The 23,582-nt window shown below is 39.9% G+C and overlaps 1 protein-coding gene across 4 annotated transcripts; it reads right to left on the bottom strand.

Annotated features, from left to right (window-relative positions):
• Nucleotides 1-303: 303 nt before the first annotated feature.
• On the bottom strand, nucleotides 304-23,582 carry PPP4R3B (protein phosphatase 4 regulatory subunit 3B). 4 transcript variants are annotated; one of them, XM_040553031.1, is made up of 16 exons: nucleotides 23,203-23,582; nucleotides 22,248-22,303; nucleotides 16,564-16,662; nucleotides 14,465-15,085; nucleotides 11,422-11,499; nucleotides 10,496-10,612; nucleotides 9,368-9,484; nucleotides 8,840-8,971; nucleotides 7,996-8,098; nucleotides 6,969-7,010; nucleotides 6,181-6,339; nucleotides 5,332-5,501; nucleotides 4,050-4,189; nucleotides 3,417-3,601; nucleotides 2,770-2,972; nucleotides 304-2,031 (listed from the first exon to the last, which is right to left on the bottom strand). In XM_040553031.1, exons 1-16 carry the CDS (start codon nucleotides 23,342-23,344, stop codon nucleotides 1,936-1,938), a joined length of 2,460 nt encoding a protein of 819 aa, XP_040408965.1. In that variant the 5' UTR covers nucleotides 23,345-23,582; the 3' UTR covers nucleotides 304-1,935. The 4 variants fall into 4 exon arrangements, with proteins under 4 accessions (XP_040408965.1, XP_040408966.1, XP_040408963.1 ...); XM_040553032.1 differs by having other exon boundaries at nucleotides 3,417-3,580; nucleotides 8,822-8,971; nucleotides 23,203-23,438; XM_040553029.1 differs by having other exon boundaries at nucleotides 8,822-8,971; nucleotides 23,203-23,436.

The raw sequence follows: 23,582 nt of genomic DNA, 5'->3' as shown, positions 1-23,582 counted from the left end.
TGGAGCTGACTGGGTGCTTCATCATGGGTGAGCAGTGAGGAGTCCCATGCTTGGTTGCCTGGAGCCCACAAGAGGCAACACCGCTGTCCCCAGGTCCACACGCACAAACCGCCATCCGTCAGAATGCTTGGGTCTAGCTTACGGGTCAGTAGAAACACACACTCCCTTTGGGATTTCATCTGGTGGTGTAGAGTTACTTTTCAAACTGCACAATAACTAATTTTAAAGAATATTCTAAAATGGCCAATTTAAAATTCTGAGTTAACTTACCATGTACAACAAACCAAACAAAAGCAATAATTATGGAATTACAGGGTCACATTTTAATTCCTGAATTTTACAGTTCAGCATTAATATCACCACATGTATACAAATGGTGTAAAACAAGTACAGTGGTATTTTTAATACAAAATAAACTTCTGTTTTATGGAAAAACTATACTTCATATCTACACAGACAGCCCATCTTTTTCCAAACAATAGCTAAAATTAAAATTAACTACAAAATCTCCAAAACAGAGAAACTGCTTCAGTTTAAACTATTCCAGGAGAAATGGACCCATAACACATTACAAGAGTGATCTATGTGGTGGATTGCAGCTGTTTTCATATTTTTTTAAAAAACATTTGACATCAATTGTTGGGAAGTTTCCTCTTATTTCTTCATGATCTTAGATCACATATGGGCAAACTAACATTAAAATATTTACAGTTCACTTCCTGCTCTTGAAAATAAAACCTGGACTGTTTGCCTCTATCAACTTACCTATTTTTCTTGCAGTTTGTTTACCTACATGGAATGTGCTTTTATTTTTAAAAAAGCAGCTTTCATCTTGCACCCAGATTTAGGTGCTGCTTGTTGATTCTGCCTCACCGACTGGTGTCCTGCTAGTAATAATTTCATCTTGGTCCAAAATGAGTTTGATGTTAAACACCACTAAATTCATCACTATTAAAAACCTGTTAGTGTTTCTTATTACCACCTCAATTATGCGATTTAAACTTGCAAACAGGAAAATCCCTTGCTGCTTTGAGAAGAGAGAGCTCATTTTAACAAAGCGGAAAGTGATTCAAATTCGGCACAACAAGAAGCCGACAGCTATTCGAGTGTGCCGTGTAAAGCACCAGTGTGACACAAGCAGTTCCTGGAGATACTTTGGAAGCAGTCATTCCTTGGCATAGATATTACTGGATATCTAATTGAAAAAACAAGCAAAACCATCCATTTTGAATCCAGCTTCCGTTTTCTCTTCTTTAAAAATACAAATTAAAACTTACTTATTTTTTAACTTTTAAACAACTCAACATGCACTATAACTGCAGTGTCCCTCCTTCCAACCATGAGAAATTCAATTTGTAATAAATGGTCCCAAAATCTGGATTGTTCTTATGCAAATACAGTTAGTTTTACCTTAATATTTTTTTTAATTTTTTATTTTTTTTAAAAGAGGCATTGCTAAAAGAACACAACTGACAGCACCATTACAAAATTAAGATTACTGGGTTCAAAATTTAAGCTTGAATTCTTTTTCCTAGTTCTGCTTAACACTGGGGAAACCCTGCAATATTTAAAAAGAAGTTTACCTTACCTTTCCCTCCCCATGCCCTCCCAACACCTGAGACTTTCCTCGCTGAGAAGCCATCATCCAGGTTCTGTGAATGCTAACCCACTTTTTTTTTTTATTTTATTTTTTTTATTGACAGCCTGAATGGCAGCCTCCTTATTTACTAGAAAGATATTAAGTTCCTCAGAAGCCTTGTGTTTACAGAACTAACCCTTTCTAGCTCATATACCGAGTTTCTTTTGCTACTCCTTGTATTATCTTACATACTCATGGGAGAAAGCTTTCTGAATCAGATTCTTTTTAGCTCTTAAAACAGTTGCAGCATTTGAAACCCCGTAATAAAAGTTCTTATTCCAAAGTTTTGGTTTCTTTTATGAACCCAGACGAGGTCTTTTCCTTGGAGATGTCTCTTCCTCTTCATCATCATCTTCATCATCAGGATAATCCACTAGACCAACTAGACTTCCCTGCCAATTTAAAAAAAGAAAATCTTATATTGAAAAAAATACCCAGGAAGGTATAATTTTTAGTATATAACCCCCAATGAGCTTGTCCAGGACACACAAGCCTGCAGAAGGTCAAGTCTCTCTTAGGATAGCACTCAAATCTACAGTTACTTGTTTTCAGAACCTTTCATAAACAACAAGTAACTTCCCTCTCTACTGCAAGTGTTATTCGTAAGTCAGGGACTACATATTTTAATCTCAAGGGTTAAAAAAAAAAAGTATGGGGCTTCCTTGTTCCTCTGCATCCTGGCCTCAGAATTATTTCAAATCAATTTAAGCTCCCAGCTGGACTGCCACAAAGTCTAAAGCATACACATGCATTTTCCTGGTCAGTCTTTCTTACCAAGTCCTTGACAAGGTGCTCCACTAACACAGTTCAGGAAAAAAGCCCAGGCATATCTCACACAAGCAACTGGACAGTTAAAAGTAAGTTGAGGAAGGAGAGCAGTTGAATTATGCAGAAGATGCAAGATCGAATGGTGCCCATCAGGTTACCAGCAGGTTTCCATTCCTAATAGTCCTTTAAGCCTTCCCCCACACTAGTAAGGGTTTAACTACACAGGGCTTTGACTGAACACACATAAATGAGACCCCACCTAGAGACTAACACTAACCATACTGCATTATGGCCCGTCAGATTTCATTATTACTGCTCTGCTCCCTGAAGCGGGGACATCTGCTTTGTATAAGTTCTCCCACCTTTGTGGCTGTCACTGCTGTGGTCAGGGTTGCGTTCTTTGAAGAGGAGCCATTGGAGCTTGCTGGTGATGTCTGAGCTGCCACAGATTTGCTGTTTGCACTGTTTGCACCATTGGCTGCGCTGGCTGAGTGGGAAAAAGTGAACTTGAAACCCCCAGCTGAAGTCCTTTTGGGAAGATTCTCTTTGTCTTCACTCTCTTTAGCTGAGGGACAAACATTTTCATGCTTAAGTATCAGCTGTATGCCACAAAGCACAATCCACAGAGCATCACACGGGGCAAAAGCAACCTCTTTTAAATTTCAGTTTAAATGAAAGCTCACTCACTGACCTCATTCAAAGCACAACAGCATTCCAAATGAGAATGGCACAGCTGCTTTGGACATGGGGACAGCACCATCCAGTACACACAATTTCGTAGAGATTTGGTTTTGAATACCATTTAAAATTGCCCTAGACATGCACCTAGTTAACTCATTTTAATCCTAGCCTGGCTTGCAAAGACAGGTTGGGAATTTGCTACTTACTACTTGAACACCCTTACTCCTGCTTATAGTTCAGAACACAAGCAACTGGGTTGTTTACATGACACTTCACCTATCTGGCACACAGCACACCCAGAGATGACAAGCTGAAATTACGTAAATACCTTTTTTAGTTTCCATAAATTTTTCATAGCTATCTGGAAAATCATCCTCTGGTTTTGACTTTTCAACTGGAGGTACGACAGCTTCACCTTCTTCCTCTTCATCTTCATTGAACCACATTTCTTCATCCTCCTCTAAGGCTCTTGCATCTCTGCGAAATCTATTGCTACGCAATATAGATGGAACACTGTAAGAGACACACGACAAGTGATGCAAGTTTTGTATGCTGTTTCAGAATTGGACAGGATCAGAAATGGCTTCGGTGCTTTAAAGTAAATTCAACAGTTGGGGAAGGCAGTCTAGCTGCCCCTTGTTCTGTCAACGTGAGCTTCACCAAAACCCCAACTGACAAGGGGGACTGAATCCTAACTCTGACTGAAGAAGATTCTGCTCTTCATAAGCTGAAAGTTTTCCAACTAACATTTAATGTATTCACAAACTGAACTGTGCTAGCTAGAGTAAGCCAATGATGAAAGCCAGATGCAGGTTTATTCTGACATTTTCGTTGTTAATAAAAAAATACAAAACACCCCACGGCCTTCTGCTTTTTCTGCCCTCTAGGAAAGACTAAAAAAGCAGTAAGGTGATACTACATAACGTTGGAGAAGGCTCAGAATACATAAAATGGTTAGTACCTGTTTAGTTTCTGGTTTTGCCGGTCTTTTTCTTGCTCATATTTTGTCTTCAATCCCTTGAATGTCTGAACGTATTCAATAGATTCAAGTGCATTATAAAAGTTTTCAACTATATGTGCAATAAGTGACTTAATATCTTCCTGTGTAAGAACAAAATAGTATTTAAGTCTCACATATATGCATGCAGAAGTTCAGAAAGCTTTAGAGTTGATCAAAGAGTAACTAATTATCCAGAATGAAGACATTATTTTAAAGAACAAATGTGAAATCAGATTTTTCATAAATAAAGCTGAAGTCTAGAAATATATGGTTAGAATTTCTCATAAACAACCAATATTTTCAGTACTGTACCAATCCCATTTGTTTCATTAAACCATGATGTTTGTTATCTTTGCGGTCTAGGCCTTGAGAAAAAATTAGTTTAACTATGCCCTGCTCTCCCCACAAGTTTTAGTTCTCTTTCTAGTCATCAGTAGTTGCATCAGCACACATGGAAACAAGGCACCTTTTGGTCCCCTAAAAGTCTCACCGTATCAGGCAAATCTGATAAACATTAGTTCATATCACAAGGGCAAAAGTCATCTGAAAACACAATGCATTTTCCTTTTTGCTGGAAATGATAGCAGCTACAATACCCTAGGACTAAAAAGTGCTCTTCATATTCAGAGACCACAAAAATTCCCTGAGAAGACTCCCACACACCAATGCATTTGCCCCAAGTAGCTTAGGAGCTGTTGCAAGTCCCCATTTTCTACCCCAGCGATACACAAACTGGGTGCCCCTGTTCATCCTGTCTACGTAATACACCCTTCCCAACAATGCTGACAGTGAAGAGCTACTGATTCAGAGCTGACACTAAGAAAGCACATGTAAGATTTTCAAGGACAACGATCACTAATTTATAGTCAAATTGTGTATTACCAGATCTGAGACTAGATTTACTGACATATAACATGCTTCACTTAATTCTTCACTTCAAAGTTTGGTCCGAGACAACTCAGTCAGCCACTTCGAAGAATTTCACCCACAGGATACTATCTTTTACACAGACATACATACAAAGAGGGCCTCTACATACTCTTGGAGGGGATGATCAAGTAAAACAAACAAGAAGCAGCTTACTGGCTCTCTTCTACTTGAATATCTATCCCTGGGATTGTTAGTTTGTGATTTTAAGTATTAACACACTATTTCACATGAAAGACTTGTTTCGTTTTTGTACCTGTGATGACATACATATACACACACATTTCCGTAAAAGCAGAAGCAACTGCTAACGTACCACTCTGATGAATTCAAACAGTTCGATCACAGCAGAATTGAGCAGATTGTACCTAGTTCCATTATCCAACAGAGCATTTATAACTGGTTCGAACAGATTTCCCTTGGTGATATAACGGTTATAAAATTCATCTTTTAGGCCTATTATCCTCCTCATAAAGCGAAGAGCACCTACATGAAGAAAGAAAAGAAAAAAAATCAAATAATTTAATAATTATATATCAGGACTCCAGTCTGCGGCTCTTGGAAAGAGCTGAAAAAAACACACAGAACTGATGCTACTAAGAGAAAGAACGGCCCACAAAACAAAGAGCACTGCAAAGTGCTTTTTGTAAAGTTCTAAATAAACATTTGCAGATAGTTAACTTGTTTTTTCCTGAATTCTTTGTTTCTGTGCATGTGAATCTGATCAGGGTCCATTAAGTTTTGGAAGTACAGCAGCAATAAGCTTTAGCACACATGAAGTTAAATTATTAGTACATTCCTGTGCTTCTGTATCTGCTTTCCAGAACCAGCCACTCTTCCTTAAGTACCGTGGATCACAAAGTCCATTCACCTTCTACAAGAAGCACTAGATTTATGAAGCTTTTAGAGATGATCACAAATGATCCCCCCACAACCATATCAAGAGATGCAACCACTCTCCTTCCACCAGAAGCTGCATTGGTCCACATTAACAGACACCTGCCACCCTTTTTTTTTTTTTTTTTCCCCAAACTTACTAAGCAGGCAGTCTGCAATAGGAAATTAACACTAATTATGAACTTAGGTATACACTTGTATTTGTTACACATTCCATGCAGTACATAAAACACCTTGAGGAAGGAGGTAATGACAATTCCATACTCACACAAGGCCAGAAATGTATGTTTTGAATTCATCAAGACCAGTACTCTTCTTAGCAAATCTTTGTTCATAATGTAATTCTTGATGTGATACGTATGGTGTTCCACACAGAAAGTGAGCAGCTCCAAAATTAAGGCAAGTAGTTGTGCCGTTTGATAATTATCTATGAGAAAAAGTCAGGCATTAAGATACACTAAAGAAGGGGGAGAAAAAATTGCTGTCACAGAACAAATCACCACCACCTTCAGTTGCTGTTATGGTTCCTGACATTTCAGCATCACACTGAAGTGCTTTAGCAAGCAGGACATTGTGTCAGAACAAAACAAATACTAATTCAGCTTTGTTTTTTTCAGCCACAAAAATCACCCTGAAATGGCAGGGGGGCTTCTTCCATCAGCCAGTTCGTAGTTACAGGTGCCCAGAGTAACAACGCGCGGTAGCACTAGTCTTTTCATAATGCTCTTAAAGAACCCTGAACAGACAAAAATCCAAACCATAAAAGTTCAGCTATGACTCCTTAGCATATACTCTACTAAGAGTGATTTTTCAGAAGCAAGGTAGACTGGGAAAAAACAACAACAAACAACCACAAACCAAACACAATAATAACAAAAAAGTTAATTGGAAGGAGATGAAAATGTTCTTTCAGCTTCCTGCTGTCTCAAATGAAACCAAAAACCATCTATTGCAATAAAAACTTTTAAAAAAACAATATGGACATGCCTTGTTTTCTATGATGCTTTTTATTTAAAAAAAAATAAATCCCAAAACTCAAGTTCAATTAAAACTTACCAGGACAAATTGTATTACTCTTAGTGGACCCAACTACTGCATCTGATAAACAGAAAATAAAAGCACTGTAAATATTTAACAGATAGGGATAGATAAATGATTTTACCACTTTTCAAACTTTTAATCAACTCAAAACCTTCTGTAAGTTATAGGGAAATATAAATACAGCAAAAATTATAGCCAGTTGACGTTTCATTCAACTTATGTTACAAGCTTTTAAATGCAACTATGTGAAAATATATAACTTAGTACTTCAGAATTATTCCTACGAAGCTAAAAGAAAACGCCTATCCTAATTTCTTCAATGAATGCTACCCAGTACTACAGATATTCTACAAGTTTTATTTTCATTTAATACATTTTTTTCTACGTAACACTGTGAGAACATGGGTAAGATCAAATCAAACACTTCAGTACACATTTGCAAAACCGTTCCTTTCATCCCTTGAAAGAGTACTTAAAAAAAAAAAAGCAGCCTGACTCAGAGGCTGTCATTATATTACATTTGTTTGTAAAGCATTAAACTAGTGAGTGTTAAATTATGTGCCGCTTCCTTTACAATTGCCAAGCTAAAGAAAAGAAAAAAGGTAAAGGAGTTCCACATTGTATTTCTACACTATTGCCAAGTGAAAACTAGTCTTTGGGATGGATCACCTGAGCTGCTAATGACTATAGAGTAACGTCACAGCATTTTTGCAAACTTCTTTTCTAAAAAGCACCTGGGAACTACAGACACTCTTTGCTTTACAAGAACTATTTTCTTAAACCTTACTGGTAAAAGTGTTTTACGCTTAATGATATATATATAAATCATTTTCAGACAATGTTTTAGAAAGCACAGCGCAGAGGCATTCTCATTCAAAACCGCAATACAGGGCAAGACTGCTCACAGAACCCCTACAACAGAAGGAACAATGGATTTCAGGACACGTATTCCCAGCTTGCATCACAAGCTCATGGCTGTTACCAGTGCTGTAAGTTCAAAATATTACAAGATTTTTAAACAAACAAACAAAAAAAACATTACCTTTTTCACATTTATCTTCTGATGTATTTGCCAGAAGTGGTGCGGTAAGAACATGCATACAATGGTTGTAGAAGAAATTGAGAAATTCACTTTTTTCTGTTTTCTAAAACAAACATAACTTTATTAAATACTGGCATTTGTATACAGCCTCTTAAATAAGAAAGGGTAGTAACACAGAATACATCCTACAGATAATTCTGACTCCCTCTGGGCTGCCTGCATCTTTTTGATTGGACTGCAACATTATCCTCACTCAAAATATATTTCTTCATTTTGGGAAGAGATCTGAGACACCAAACCAACTTAAATAGCAACAAAAGCCCACCATGGATGCAAAAACATCCTGAAAAGACAGAAGCGACTCAAAGTGCTACATGTTCTTAAAGGCAGTAATTTTACCATAGTCACCTTCAACACTTTACACCAAAACACCTATCATCCTGTCCTTTTCCCTGCATTCCATATAATACAAACCTATCAATATACAAGTAGGATTACAATGTGCTTTCTTGTGATTTGGCTCAACACTGACCCCCCCCCCCCGACTCTCTTCTCCCAGTATTTATCATTCAGCTACCAGGAGTTATGACTGAACTAGTATTATTTCACCAAAGAACTGGACTGCTTGTGTTAATAAATACTTGCACAATGCCACATACACATACCTTTTATTATCAAAAGTTAATGGAAGTTTATTTTTAGCTTGTTAAATTTTAGTATCAGACCACACATGACAGTGTTAAGACTTTTTTTTTTAATCCTCTGACCAAAACAACAGTACGAAAATCACGCTTTCAATTTTGCTGAGACAGTAAAGTGTCTTTACCCCTTTGTATTTTCTTACATTAGCTGTGGCCAACATATTCTCTGGATCTATCAAAGTACGCAAGAGCCCCATTAACTGCACAGCTCCCCCAAGCTCAGGATCAGTATCGCAGATCATCTGCTCAATGACCACGTTGATGAGGAGGATATCCTGGAAAAAAAATTATACACAGAGTTTCAATAGTAGAATGACTTCCCTAGTTTCTATATTAGGATGTTTTGTTTATTATTTAAAAGCAAAAAAAAAAAAGTGAAACAGGAAAACTGGAAGAGCTGCATTTAAACACTGGAGCTCTGTCAGGTACAACCCACCACACTTAAATGTCTCTGCTAGGCAGAGCTACGATTTTATTACTGTACACACATGGGACAGCAACATGCTTAGAAATTTTTATATCTCAAGTCTAATTCTCCTTATGTTTCTACCATCTACATTTTTGGATTAACTGCATACAAAATGCTGAAGAGGTTTTTTTTTTGGTCATTGTTTTGCCTTAAAACTAATATATTCAGTGCATTCAACAAACTCTAACACACTTTTACTTACGTCGTCACTCTGTTGTGCCTCTTGCATTACAAATTCTCGGACCATAGATGGACTAAATTCTACCAGATAAGAAAATATATCTGTAGCAGCAGATCTAACTTGCAAGTCATCCATCCCCTAGTAAAAATGAGATCAATTTAGTGCAGAACCATTTCAAATAGAGCTGCAAAGAGTCAGGGAGTTTCAAGTTTTGAGAACATGTTATTACAAAAATTTCTACAAGAGATGCAGTGAACAGTGACAGGAGAAAGACAAAACAGTAAAATGCTTTAAAGGAGAAAAATAATGGGGAAAAAGACTGCAAGGATTTCTGTCAATTTGATGAACCAACTACACCAGTTAATTTGTCGGTGAGAGAAATTTTTGTACAGTAAGAATTATTAATTTTCCTTAGGGTATGTAATTTTTTCCTTCTGGTTAAGTGCACAATTTCTAAGCCTAGAAAACTAATGTAACAGGAAACATTGGGACTTGTCTAGACCTGGAAAAGAACCATGAGACTAGAGTTTGTCTAATCACTTAACATTTATATTACTTTTATATTTACATAACAGTCAATGTCCTTTGGTAACCTCACATATTGTTACTCTAGAATATTAAAAAAACACAACAACAGAATATACAGTTTCTGAACAGCAACAGCAATGACAATTTGCAATGGTCAAGCAGCAATAGCTGCTTCAACAAAAGGAGAGAAAAAGCCAGGTTTTCACACTGCTGATTACGATAAACTGCTTTATACCACTGAAAACGAGATTAGGATTGAACAGGAACAAGTAACAGTCCAAGATTATCTAAATCTAAAAATACTATTTCAGCACTGCTCCAATAACAACAACAAAAATCAAACTCCAACATGAAGAAGAATCCTTCCAAATTTTACCACTGTTATGAAGAGGGCTTCGAAGTAAATGCAAAGTAAAAACAGTAATAGTGATAAAGTTGGGCCACTTCAGAAAATCGTAGATCTTCCGGATTCAGGACATCACTATAAGCCGAAGCTTTCAGAGAAACAAAGTTGTCCAATTAAACTTACAGAAAGATGTTTAGCACATCTGAAAATCTGACTAAATGGCTGTGGTTGTTTTTCCTCTTTTTGCCTCTTATTAAAATGTCATTTTCACTTACCATTACAATTTCAAGAGCTGGAAGAATTCCCAACTTTGCCAAAGTTTTAAAAAACGCATCTCTGTTCTGAGGCTGTAATGTCTGAGAAAATGCGCAGAACTCCTTGAAGAAGTTAACCTATAACAAAGGGAAAAAAACAACACAGGTATTTGATTCAGAACACACTGAAAGTCAGAAATACTTATGATTTGTATCAGAGCCTGTGCGTTGGTGGGTATATGCCTTCCTGTAAAAAAGACTCATCTAGTCCTCTCCCCCCAACGTTCAACAGCAGTTAGGCAACATTAAGGGTAGAAATAAAAGGAGAACAAAGGCAGTTAAAAACAGATGAAAAAGTCCATTAAGAGGCTACGATGGACCTCAGAGAAATACAGTCATTTTGTACCTATTTTATCCCACCTAGCATAGGAAAGATTTATACTTCTGTCTGGCTTGCCTTTTGTTTGAAAGAACACAGATGTTTTCTGATAACATACACTCTAGATTTTTATAAAGGCAACTTAAGCTGATAAACATATTCAGAGATAAATAATGTTTGTAAAATATACGCCAAGGGACTATTGATAGCTCTCAGTCATAGGACTGAAAGGCCTTATTGAGTGAGCAAGATACAGTGGAGAAAAAAACAGCAATTGGATACAGTACATTAAAGAGTACTTAGAAGAAAGTACGTTTTCAAGCCTAGGACTCAAGCTTAGCACTAGCACTTTCTCAATAGTAAAATAAGTTACTTAGAACAAATAAATCAGAGTTTTACCTAACAAGAAACATTGTCCTAGGGAGCACAAAGACTACACTGCGTTAGAAATGACTGTAGGGTTAGGGAAATACCTCAGTGACTGCAGAACCAACAGAACACCTTCAACATTTCTACTTCACGTCTGAAGTTTAAAGCGCTCAGCCACCTACTGAGTACACCAACTCACCAATTCACATCGTTTGTCATCATCTGTAGCTTCATCTGTTAGTTGTGCAAAAACTTCAGACAGAAATTTTTCATCTTCCTGTGTAACATAAAAGTAAAGTGACTTAGCACATCTTACACATTAAAACTCTTATCTTTATAGGCTCTGACACTGTATAAAGTCAGACTGAAGTTAACTATCTGCTCACTTCGTAGAAACAAAAAATGTTCACTAGTAGATTAGGTAGAAAAGCTTTTTTTTTTTTTTTTTTTTAATAAACACAGTCACCTACATTTTATCACTGAAAAGGAAGTTGCAGCACCTGTCCGAGAGCTCCGTTTCCAACACACAGTCTCAGCACCCACTCCATACGGCAGGGCTGCCCGCTAAGCTGCGACAGGCAGCATTACTGGGTCCAGTCCCAAAGAACCTCTGGTACTTGTTCGGCTTGGACGCCTACGGCTCTGCCCTACAACCTGCAGGCTCGCTGCGTGGTTTTTCCACTCACATCCAGGCATCACAACACCACAACCCGTCCGTCTGATCCAGGCTCCCTCCCCAGGCCATGCACGCAGCCTTTCAGGAAGGGCACCTGCGGGATTCCCCCTTGGGTGCTGCCAAGGGGGCTCTAACCATGGAGCGCCTTTGCTGCTGGCGCCACACCGAGCACTGGGTCACACATCAATTCCTACTTCCCATCTGCAGTGTTTCAACAGTTTGCCACAGCCATGCACCCCCTGTCAACCTTGCTCTCAATAAACAAGCTCCCCCACTTGAGCACAAAGCTCAGCTTTCCCCATCCAGGAAACTTCTCTGATCATTTACTGAGATCATCACTTTGAGATCTCCTGCCAATAGGTACTTATTTTTAGGTGTATATAGGACACCGTTTCTCTTCTTGCCAAGCGTTTCAGTTACACCATGGCTTAACACTCGAGAGGTGCACAAAAACCAGGGTGAACAGCATTGCCTCCAAACAGCTCAGGCACATCCTGCTCTGCACACTGATTTCCCTGCACACACATGGAGGAGTGCTGGCATTCCTTCACATCAAAATGCCCATCACCTTTTGAATACAGTGCAAACCTCAGAACCAACAGCAGCATTGTGCTACCGCACCACAGAGCTGGGCAGCACCGCACTGATTCACTGAACAAGCACGAAGGGACGCAGCAGTACTGTGATAACCACCCATGTTACGTTGCGTGTTTTAGACAGCAGTTACTTCATACTTTGCTGTCTGCTATTACTAAATTCAATGCATTTTATTAAGCTGAAGTACAGAATTTTTTACAATCACTTGAATGTTGGCCAAAAGGTCACATTTTTCCTCACATCTTAAAATTCTCAGGAAAAAAAAAGTGCTTTACAAGCACAAGGTACCTGAATCAGCATCCAACAATGCAACTTACACAGACTTAATAGTTTATTTTAAGCCTTACTGACTTTAACAGCTAAATTAAGTCTGTTAAAAAAAACAATCATATCACAACAAGAGACCAGAAAATCCCCACCACAGACTACTCGGCAACAGACAGATCTCTGGCTTGTCTAGAGCTGCGACCCGGCGCAGTCCTGATGTCCTAAAGCACAGGGTGGATCTAGGTTTGTTTTCTGGGCTTGCTGCATTTTCCACATGCCTGCCCTTCCTCCTCAGCAGTGCTGGGTCTGCTGCTCCATGTCACATCGAAAGGGCTTCACTGCAGTAGCAAACAGCCTGGTACTCCTACAAACTGCACTTCCTAGGGAGCTTTACCAGAGTATTTAGGGTAATAAGACTTCTAATTCGTTCACCAAACCCAAAGGGACTTTAAGATTCTTGTGCCGCAACAAAAAGCTGATTTACACCAGCAGACTGGGAAAGCGGTCCTGAACCTGATGCCCACACTACTATGTAATTTTCCCCAAGCACAATAACCAGCAACTTCTCTTCCATGTGTGCTTTCTTTGTCACTTACAAATCCAAGGCAGGTCAACTGATTTAGGTGTCAATACTACTTGTAAATCAGCACGCTCGTCTCAGTCACAGTCTCAAAGCAGATACACCCATGTGCCATACACTTGTCTCGACTATGGCAAGGCCAGCAGTGACCGAGCAGCGAAGAACTGACAGAACTTCAGAGCTTCCTCCAGCGAGTACTACAGGTGAGAGTCACAGATTCACTGCTTTCAACTAAGGTGCAAGTAGGCATGCAGTACAGTAAAACTTTGGTGGAAAATAAAGAACTTTACAGAGTTTTCAAGAAAATATCTAAATGGAAGTCATTCATTTTGCTACCAGGATTTACTTTCTAGTTTCTTCCTGCTATTCAACCGAAGTAAAAAGAAGCCCAAAAGTTTACCCATGTAGTTTTCTGTCTTTTTTTCCCCCCTCCAGTCCTCTGCTGCAGTCTTATGGCAATATTATTTCTCCACTGCGTATATCTTTCCACAATTTTAATACTTTTTTCTTCACAAGAAAACAGACGCATTTGTGAAGTTCTGTTCCACACAAACATGCCATTTCCCCAAGTACATGGACCAGAAATAGAATGAAAACATTTTGGTAGCCATTAGTTTGCACAACAAAATATGAACTGACAACACTCCAACTGTCAGCAAATGCAGCACAGTGCTTCGCACCAAGGCTCTTCTGGCAGCTTAGCTTCTTTGTGACAATCGGCTACTTTTAAACCTGCTTCTGACTAGGAATCCTTCAGTGAGTTTTTCAAAGCTCTGATACAGTAACATTTGGTTACCTAGTATTACTTTGGGATATCAGTATGAAGAGAAAACGAATTCAAATTAATTCATTAACTACTTTATACTACAACATGAACATTTGAAATTAGTACAATAAGATAATTGCTTACAATCCATTAAAAAATCTGTAAATAAACTCACCTGAAATCTACTATCTTTAAAAATCAAAAATAAAAGTAAAGTTTCAGAAAAAGGGAAAAACAATGCAAATCACAGTGTGCGTGATTACTTTAGACAGTGTTATAGACCCATAATCAATTTAAAAACTACACCTAGGTGCATCTATACATAATCCACCTATACCATATTAAAAATCACTTACCTGCAACATACTGACAATCTCAACTTTGTTGAAGAAAATAAAGGAAGTAAGGGTAGAAAGAAAATTCTCTTCAAAAACAGATGGTGTCGGCAAGATGATGTCCTGAATATACTGTACCCTGTAAGTCTGGTGGATTTTTTGCCTGAGTTCAGAGTCTGTTATAGGAATAACCTCCTTAAATTTTGCTGTTTTGGTCAAGAACTCCCTGTGACGTTTTGGCTGAGCCAAAGAAGGATCATACTCAAGGCATCCAACAACATCCATAATACACTCATCAGAAAACATCACCTCAAACAGAGTTGCTTTATTGAGGAACAAAATTCCTCTAATAATTTCATACAAATGATGCAAGCCTTCTGTGTTCTCTAAATTCTCGCAGACTTGGAAAAGCTGCAATAGTTTTTTAATGTAGCCTTCATTCTCCAAGGCCAGCGCTAGCTTTTCTCTACGGATGGGTGAGGAGAGAACAGAGGTAACTAGGTCAGCAATCTCTTCAAGTTTGTTGAGTTCACAAGAAGGAAGGTCAATCAAAGGACTAGTTTCAGGCATTTCTTCTATGTGTTCCTCTTCGGACTCGATAAGGTCCTGTGTGACTTCCACTGAAGGATCCTTACCCTGAACCTATGAACAGAGCGTGCACAATTACTGTCTCATCCCAATACATATGCAAGAGTAAATCAAGTCGATAATACATACATAAATCCTTTCATACCTTCAGTTGCCTGGAAAATACCTAACCATGAAGAGGAGAAGTTTGCTGCTTGTGAATCCTACAGAAGTCACTACCATTATCTTAACAGGTATTTCTCAAAAAGTGAAAAAAAAAAAAAAAACACAAACCACCAAAACCTAATGACATCTGTGAAATAAAGTAGTCTGAAGCACCTTGAAGATAAACACAAAACATACTAGGAAAAAAAAAGATGGGCATAACAAACCCTTCTTCCAGTGTCTCAAACAGAAGTGTATGAAGACTTCAAGTCACGGTAAGAGCCCACAGGTGTGTTAATGTTACACGAACCGTAACAAAAGGACCAAGAACAAAAGACATGAAAGGGTCATGCCCCAACTGAACAGGGGAAAAGGGATGCAATCATCTCATCTGCTCTGCAGTGCTTTCCTTCTGCTCTATATGCCCCTCTCATCTCCTCAGCCTTCTCATGCACCCTATACTTTTTATTCCCTTCACTGATCCGACCCTAAGATTCATAAATTCCCGGTGGACCTCCCTCACAAAGGATCACCTCTCAGACAGCAGTCTTGAAGCACTAGGAGTTTTGAAATTCAGTGCAAGAGACTAAGGCTAATGTTTTGCGCTGTCTGATCACACAGAGACCTCCCTCTCAGACAGGTGATCAGCTCAACCCCAAACGGGACCAGTGTGAAACCTGGACTATTTATTAGACACACATACTTGCAATTACTAGCATTGGTTCCTTTCAACAATGGTATTTGAGTACTGGCTGAGAAGACGTGTAGCCTAATGAATGCTAAGTTTAAGAATGCATCTAAATTGCCTACTTTGTTCAAAGCAAACTGCTAGAAAACCCCAGTTCCAAGTATCTTTAGTTACAGCTTTACACTTTTACAATCCGATACAGTTACAATAAGTTCTGACATGAAAGCCTGGGTTTCTTCTTTTAAGTACACATCCGTGCAATTCCACTGACTTGTTAATTCCAGAGATGAAAGTGTAAGATCTATACTCTGTTTCATAATAATGAAGATTGAAATATCCATAAGACATGGATAATAAGACTTAGGTCATGATGAAAAAATGACAGAGATTTTGAGCTCTGACAGCAATGCCACCTCTGCCTCTCAAAGCAGGATCTGGCTCCTTGTGTGTTACAACAGATTGTTAGTTCCACACTCCAACTAGTTAGCTCCTTGCAGATTGGGAGAAGGACAATTAAAATCTGGCACCCCCCCAAAAAAAAAAGAAAACAAGAAAAAGAAAGAAAAAGAAAAGCCACAGAAAATAGTGGTGAGCATATGCTTATTTTCCAAATAGATTTAAAAATTACAAACCAAATACGTGAAGCCACAGAAGACACTAAATCATTTGGAAGAAACAGAATATTAAAATATAACTGTACCTGGCAGATTTTCTCCCAAATTTCATCACAGCCAGCTTTTTCTTGAAAACTCAGTGCTAAATCATAATTTTCTGCTTCTGACCAAACAATCAAGGTGTCCTGTACAAGACAAAAAAAAAATTGTTTGAGACAGCTCAGACCTACACCACACATTCATCTGTATTCCATTAAGTCATACCTAAAGAATAAATAATAATTACACTTGTCAAAAAAAGACTATAAGCCACTGAAATATTAAGTTACCTGTTCTGCTGTAAGGGACATTTCTCTTTTTTGCTTTATGAACATCCTCTTACATATTATCCACGTATGTATTTTTTCCATACCAAAAACATTTATAATGGCATTTTTCTGCAACCTAATTCCAAACTGAGGCTCTTGGTTGTGCACGTGAATGCACACATCACAGGAAATTAAGAAAACTTGCAATATAAAAAGTTAAGTCTCCTCATATTTAAGAAGCTGCAAACCAAAGTTAAAGATTACAGTGTTTCCTCCTCAGAAAGGGTTTAATACAGCTGTAGCAATGTGAGAAACACAAAGCCTCACCTATTACAAACAGGTGTCTTTTTCCTGAATTCAAAGACATACACCATGGATTATATAAAACTTGTAAGATACTACTAAAGCTCCAAACATCCTGCCAACAGGTATTTTCACTTGAGCAAATTTTCTTTCCCTCCATTCTTATTGCCTCTATTAATTCAATTTGTACACTTGCACAATACATCTAGGAATTTGTTGGAATTTCTGAACAGACTTTTTTTTTTTTTTAAATGAAGCATTATTAGGTCACTTGCTGCTCCAAGTTACACATTTCCTTTCAGTATATATCTAACAAAATATTTTATGACTTATTTCACTATGACACTACTACTACAGAATCTCTTATTCTGAAATAAACATAACTACCTCATTCAGGTTAGAATAGGTCCTAGACAGGGGGATTCAAACACACACTGAATAATGGCACTTGCACAGAAGAACTGTGTGAATGTAACTTAACTGGCTGGCAGTGAACTGCAGTATATCAATTTGTTCTTTCATTTTTACCCCTTCATTTAGAAGAAACAGAGTCTGCCCTTCATGGAAAGCACTGAGCTCATTGCCCTGTGACCTTAACGCTGCTCAGAGATTTGTTTCTTTTTGCAAGTGTCCTATACCACACTTACACTTTTGTGCTCCTGCCACAAACATTAATAGGTAGTCTGCCTGCTCTTGGGCTCTGATTCACGCGTGCAAGTGGCACAGCTTCATACAGCTGACACGGTTTTGCTTACAGCTGTCCAGCCTCATCTCTGGCTCACGGACAGCTGAACCTATGGTTACAGCGTGTGATGTTGGAGTGAGCAGTTGAACTGGCCTTCAATGAAAAAACAACTGTAAACTGCAGGGAGTGAAAAGCCTGATGGGCTCCCTGGTCTTGTTCAGAATGAACTGGCGCAGAAAGCAGATACGAGGAGAGCGGGCCCTCAAGTGCTCACTCTGTATTGCCAAAGGCACTTTTTATTTTGCAAAGACTGAAAAACAAAACACACAAGTTTTTGCTACTGTATTTTATATAATGTTATAAAGTATTTTGATGTAGGGTTTTTGAACAAAGTTTTGTATCATTTCCATTCAAGTCCAGGTATGCTGAACAATGCCAGTTTGTTACCACTGGAAGACACTCTACAACATAACAGGAACTCAGTCAACAGCTTAAAACAGAGTGCCTAAATGATTTAAATAAGCTACAAATTAGCAGGATCAACTTGCCTTTCACAAAGTACCCTCTCTAAAAAATGCTCATTTACAGGTTAATCGAAAAATCAGAATTCTTAAGTACAATTTTATGGCAGTTACTCATTTCAAATTTTTATTTTTGTATCTGAAAACATTCTGTGAAATTATGAATGCCCTAACACTCAGAAAATGGATACACTTCCAGGTAAGCTAAAAACCAGAGGCACCTCAACAAACAAAGAGAGACATACATGAAGAAGTCCTGTTCATAGCCCAGAATCATTCCACTAACAGGCCTGCCGCAGTAACTCAAACGACTGTGTGCATCCATAGAGACTGTACTTAAAATTTTTTGTGACAATTCTCGGGTTACTGAGTAGTACTTGTTACAATCTGCACTGCCCACACGAGTAGAAGTTACGTAAGTTTCTCCAAAAATATTTCGGAAGGACTTCTGAAATATAAAGTGGCTGAAGTGTTTCCAGTGAACAGGCACACAGAGGAACTGCATGGAACAACCAGGATCCTTCCTGCTCCCTTTCAAGCACTTCCGCTCGCTCTTACCAAGCAAGATGCTGCCTATTTAATCATCTTTATTAAAAGGTAGTTTCATTAGAAAATAATTATCCGACACCAATATAATATTTACTCAGCCATGCGCTTCCTGCATGTCCCAAGACGACTCAAGATCAGACAGATATCCTCCAGACCTAGCTCCTTCACAAGACTACCGCTTCGGCCTGCTTAGATCAGCGACAGCAACATGCCTTCATTCCCTCACACAACACAAGACAAAACAAAACAAAGATTAATTCAGAACAATTTGAGCTTTATGAGGGCAGTTCTAACCCCCTCCTTCATTGTCAGTACTAGTTTGTACAATGCCTGCTACTCCCTCTCCTGGTTCGAGCACCAGCCCCTCATCCCCCTCCTATGTCAGCACAGGTATGCTGTGCAGGGAACCAGAGAGAGGACAAGAGACAAACAGAAATTAAGCCAGCAAGAAGACGTGTTCCAGTGGGATCAGTTCCTACATCTAACCTGCTGTATGGCTACCTGAAGACTCATGCTGGCACGAAGAAGTGAAGAAGCCCCCTGGTAACTGCTCTGGCTGGCGACAGCAGCACCCCTGGAAGCCTGTAAAATCCCAGCCTCAAGTAACTCCACTGATTTTGCCTGAAGCAAATTGCTCTGTTGTCACTTGAAAGATGGCAACTGTGTTTCAAGAGCATTCGTACACATTCTTCGTCTCAGATCTGAAAACAGATAGAGTGTACCTAAAGGAGAGTTAACATCAGAAGGCTGTGTTCACGATGAGAATTTCTGTAGCTTTTTACCAGTCTTAAACCCATGCAACTGAAAATTACCACCCTTGTAACAAAGCTGGAGGAACAAAGCACACAAACGGATCCATCTGACTTTCACTGAGGCACCCGTACATGCTTCTCTGCCCACATGCCAGGGAACAGCAACCTCAAGGAGAGGGCGGAACAAGACGTGGGTGTGGTAACACCCTGAAAGCACTCCTACTGGAGCCTCCAGAAGATACCTTGGCAGCCACTGCGTGCTCAGCAGAGGCATGCATTTCTCAAAGCCTATGCCCAAAATCCAGCGAGCTGCTAAAGCTCTTTAGGTGTCTCACACTCTGCATACACAGCATCAGGAATTCTTTTAGGCTCAGCAGCAGGGCACCCACGTCCAAGTCCTCTTCCTATTGCATGCCTAACACTGTGACAAAACTGAATTCTGTACAAAAGCTAGAGAGACCACAAACACGATTCAAGAAGGCAGTATTTATAGTTAATCAATCACTATAGTACTACTTAGTGCAAATAGTATATATTGGGAATCATAAACTGATGCACAGCAACTAAATATTGGGTATTTTTCCACAGAACTATGGTATGCAAATCCAAACTTAAGTGGCAGCTATTCCATGAGTCAATTCAAGTTATTTTTAAAGAGACAGATGTGTAGGCAGGGCGTGTTTCCTTTTTGTCAAGCTGCACCATGTTGTGGCTTTCCCCAAACCCAAGAAGATCAGCACCTTAATAAAAATCTGCACCTACACTCTGACAAGTCAGTCAGCTACAAAAGCACCTGTCCTGGACAGATGAGCACAGCCTCCAAGTCCGCAGGCTACCTACAGCACAGCAGACTTCAACACTCGACTAGGGACACCAAGACCACCTCTGTTCTTCACTGGTTAACCAGAATATTTTGCCTAATTCTTTACGCCATTTTAAATAACATCGGTTCTGAGACACCCAGGTGCGAGTACTACAATCTGAGCTGAGGCTGAAGTTTCACAAACTGCAGCACAGGACTGCTACACAAAGTTTTGATCTTTGCCACTCTGCAGCACATCAAATTCAAAGACAAAGCACTGTCAACTAAAAGCAGTATGAGCTCAGAAACTAGACAGATCTAGAACCTGCCTCTGGAAATCATCCATCATTATTCCTCTTAAAAACAACGGAAAACATCTCCAGAAGAGTGAGAAGTGAAGCAAAGATTCAGCCACAAGGACACAAAGCATTAGGATTAGTAATAAAAGCCAACCCGAACAAACTTCAGCCTAAGATCAGGTTTTTGGAACTACAACCTAGAAAGTCTTTTCCATAACAACAACAACAACCACTACCAACTTAAGTCACTTGAAACTGCTCAGTTAAGCAAAGAAGGTTTTCAAGTAAGCAGTTGTATGAAGTTTCAGAGTATAAGTTGCAAAAGGAAGCAATTCTAACTTTGCATCAACACAATCCGTGCTTGTATTTCGTTATGCAGTAGCTTCCTCTACTAAACAGGAAGCAGTTCAAGGCTCTTGCCTTTCAGAACCCTGCAGAGCTCCCACAAAGACCGTCCTCTCTTTCCTCAGCGGCCCACCCAAGAAAAGCCTACAACCATCATCTGACTAAATACACCAGTATCTACTGAGTGAAAAATGGAAACCACAGAAGACAGCCTTCTGAAAAGCTAGGCCCACAACTGACTCACTCCAGCCAACCTGTGCTCAAGAGCTACACAGGTCTCTTTCCCCCAATTCTCATGACATAGCTTGTCACCTTTCTTTCAAAAAAAATCCAAAACAAAACCCTTAATGATTTGTCTCTTCATCATTTAGGAAGAAAAAAAAATAGTTGTCTAGTGCTGAAACACTTCTGGATACCATAATGATGAAGAGCAGTATTAAATACTGAACAAAAGAAATCGAGAATCTACTGCAGAACAAAGAGGCAGGAAAAAAAACACGTAATAAACCACAAGAACAATGAAGGCAGAGACACCAGAAATGAATACAGAAGGAAAAAGCAATAAAAGCAAGAGATTTAGTAAACTAAGTTTTGTAGTGGATTAAACAAAGATGACCTATTAATGTAGCTCCCAACTGTTTTACTTCTTTGTTCTGAAGAAGCCTTACCCCCAGGAAAGGCAACTGTGCAATTAAGCCCCACCATGGCTAGTCACTTTGCTTAGGAGAGCAGAAGGTTCCAGGGCTTAAAACAAAAACTAAACAACAATAAGGGAAGTCCCACAAAAACAAATTCCTTCGTATTACTTCCAGAGGAAAAAAAAAAAACTCAGGAAGTAAACGCGACACAAATAACAGAGCTGGCTGAAATTTTGCCCTCCTGACGTGTCGATTATTTCATATGAGCAGCTTTTGTCTCCTACTCAAGGCCATATATGTTTCTAACTAATTTTCATATATATATGTATATATTAATAAGACGAACATGTAAGCTTCTGGAATACAAAGTAGTGCAGCACCACAGGCTTCTAAGCAAGTTTTTCACCTCTATGAAAAACAACATTAACAACTGCATGTCTCACCGCTTAGCCCTTTTTCTGGAAAACAGTGCAGTCTTAAGCTGGAGAAACCTACGGAACCTTTGAACATAAAACAACTCCTCAGCATCAGTAATCAGAAAAAAATAAGGCCTAGTAATGATACTTGCCTGCTGCTTTTGATACGCGGTATTTGGATTTATCTTCGATTCTAGCAGTAGCGAACCTGGAAAAGTTATGAAGATATTTACTGAGTTTAACCAAACAAACATTTCCATGGGTCTTACAGCAGCCGCCCGCATGCCAGACAACATATGTTCAACCTAATCCGTATCTTCCAGAAAGTCCTGGAGAACGATCTTTAAACCTAACTCCTGACAAACAAGCCAGGTAAAACAAAATCCAACAGAAACACCCACATAAAAGCGCTTTTCTCTTCTACTTGAGACCAAAATTCTCTGCAGCACTATTTTCTCCTCCTGAAACCTGGTGTGACAATTAACTGCTTTAAAGGCCATTTAACAAATCCGTACAAATTTGCACCAGGTAGCATGCTGCACAGCATAAAGATGTATTTGCCCACACAAGCCACGTGGGCCATTTGCTTTTATTTCCTTCAACTGTCCTTCAGAAGTGAATCACCCAGATAGCATGAACCCAAAGACTTGACTTTGTGTATGTGAACAGTGTATGTATCCTGGCAACAGCTCCCAAGTCATTTATACCAGTCTGAGGTGGTTTATTTAGCACATTAGCACCTGTCGGCTGACCGAGCGGCAAGCGTGTACCACGCAAAAGAGAGCCTTGAGGTGACTTCAAAGAGCAATAGAATATAATGGCACATAATTTGATTGCCTTGGAATATGATCGGTAAATTTCTAGGGAGGAGAAAAAAAAAAAAAAAAAACACCACGACCATAATATTTCTATAGTAGTAACGAGGAAAAGGGCACTTCAGAACATGGGGGGGGGGAGGGGGAGGTGTAAATATTCCGAGGCCGAGCAAGATGTCGCCCCACGTAACTTCACCTCCGGCCAGGGCACCCCGAGGGTCGCAGGCTGCGGAGCCCGGGAGCCGGGATCGGGGGCAGGGCTGAGGGAGCAGGGCCGGCCCGGAGCTCTCACCGTCCGCCTCGGCGCGCACCAGCAGCGACATCCCCTTGAGGCGCTCCACGTAGGTGGAGGAGACGTGCCCGGTGCCCCTGTCGTCCCATTGCCGATCCTCGTTGAGGGTGTACACCTTCACCCGCCGCCGGGTGTCCGACATGGTGCGGGCCCGGCCCCGGGCCCGGGCTCGGCCCGCGGGGGGCGACGGGGCGAGGGCGGCGGGGAGCGGGGCTCGGGGCGCGGCCGCTCAGGGGCTCCGCGGGGCCTCCCCCGCGCCGCTGCCCATGGCCGCCCGCCGGCGAGAGGGCGACGCCGCGCCCCGGCTCGGGCCCCGCTGGCGCCGCTCCGGCAGCTACCGCTGCGCCGCCGCCATCTTGTCGGGCGCCTCCCGCCGCCTT

Source organism: Cygnus olor, chromosome 3 (assembly GCF_009769625.2).
Source record: "Cygnus olor isolate bCygOlo1 chromosome 3, bCygOlo1.pri.v2, whole genome shotgun sequence".
NCBI classification, from domain to species: Eukaryota; Metazoa; Chordata; class Aves; order Anseriformes; family Anatidae; genus Cygnus; species Cygnus olor.
This window is presented reverse-complemented; position numbering and strand designations above follow the sequence as displayed.

Bases quoted from the DNA above. Each gene is read 5' to 3' on its own strand.
- PPP4R3B (XM_040553029.1), bottom strand. From the start codon at position 23,344: ATGTCGGACACCCGGCGGCGGGTGAAGGTGTACACCCTCAACGAGGAT. The intron at 15,086-16,563 runs GTACAGTTATAT...CTCTGTTCATAG, and splicing joins TTTGGGAGAAAATCTGCCAG to GTTCAGGGTAAGGATCCTTC. The intron at 4,190-5,331 runs GTACGTTAGCAG...GTTCTTACACAG, and splicing joins TGTTTGAATTCATCAGAGTG to GAAGATATTAAGTCACTTAT.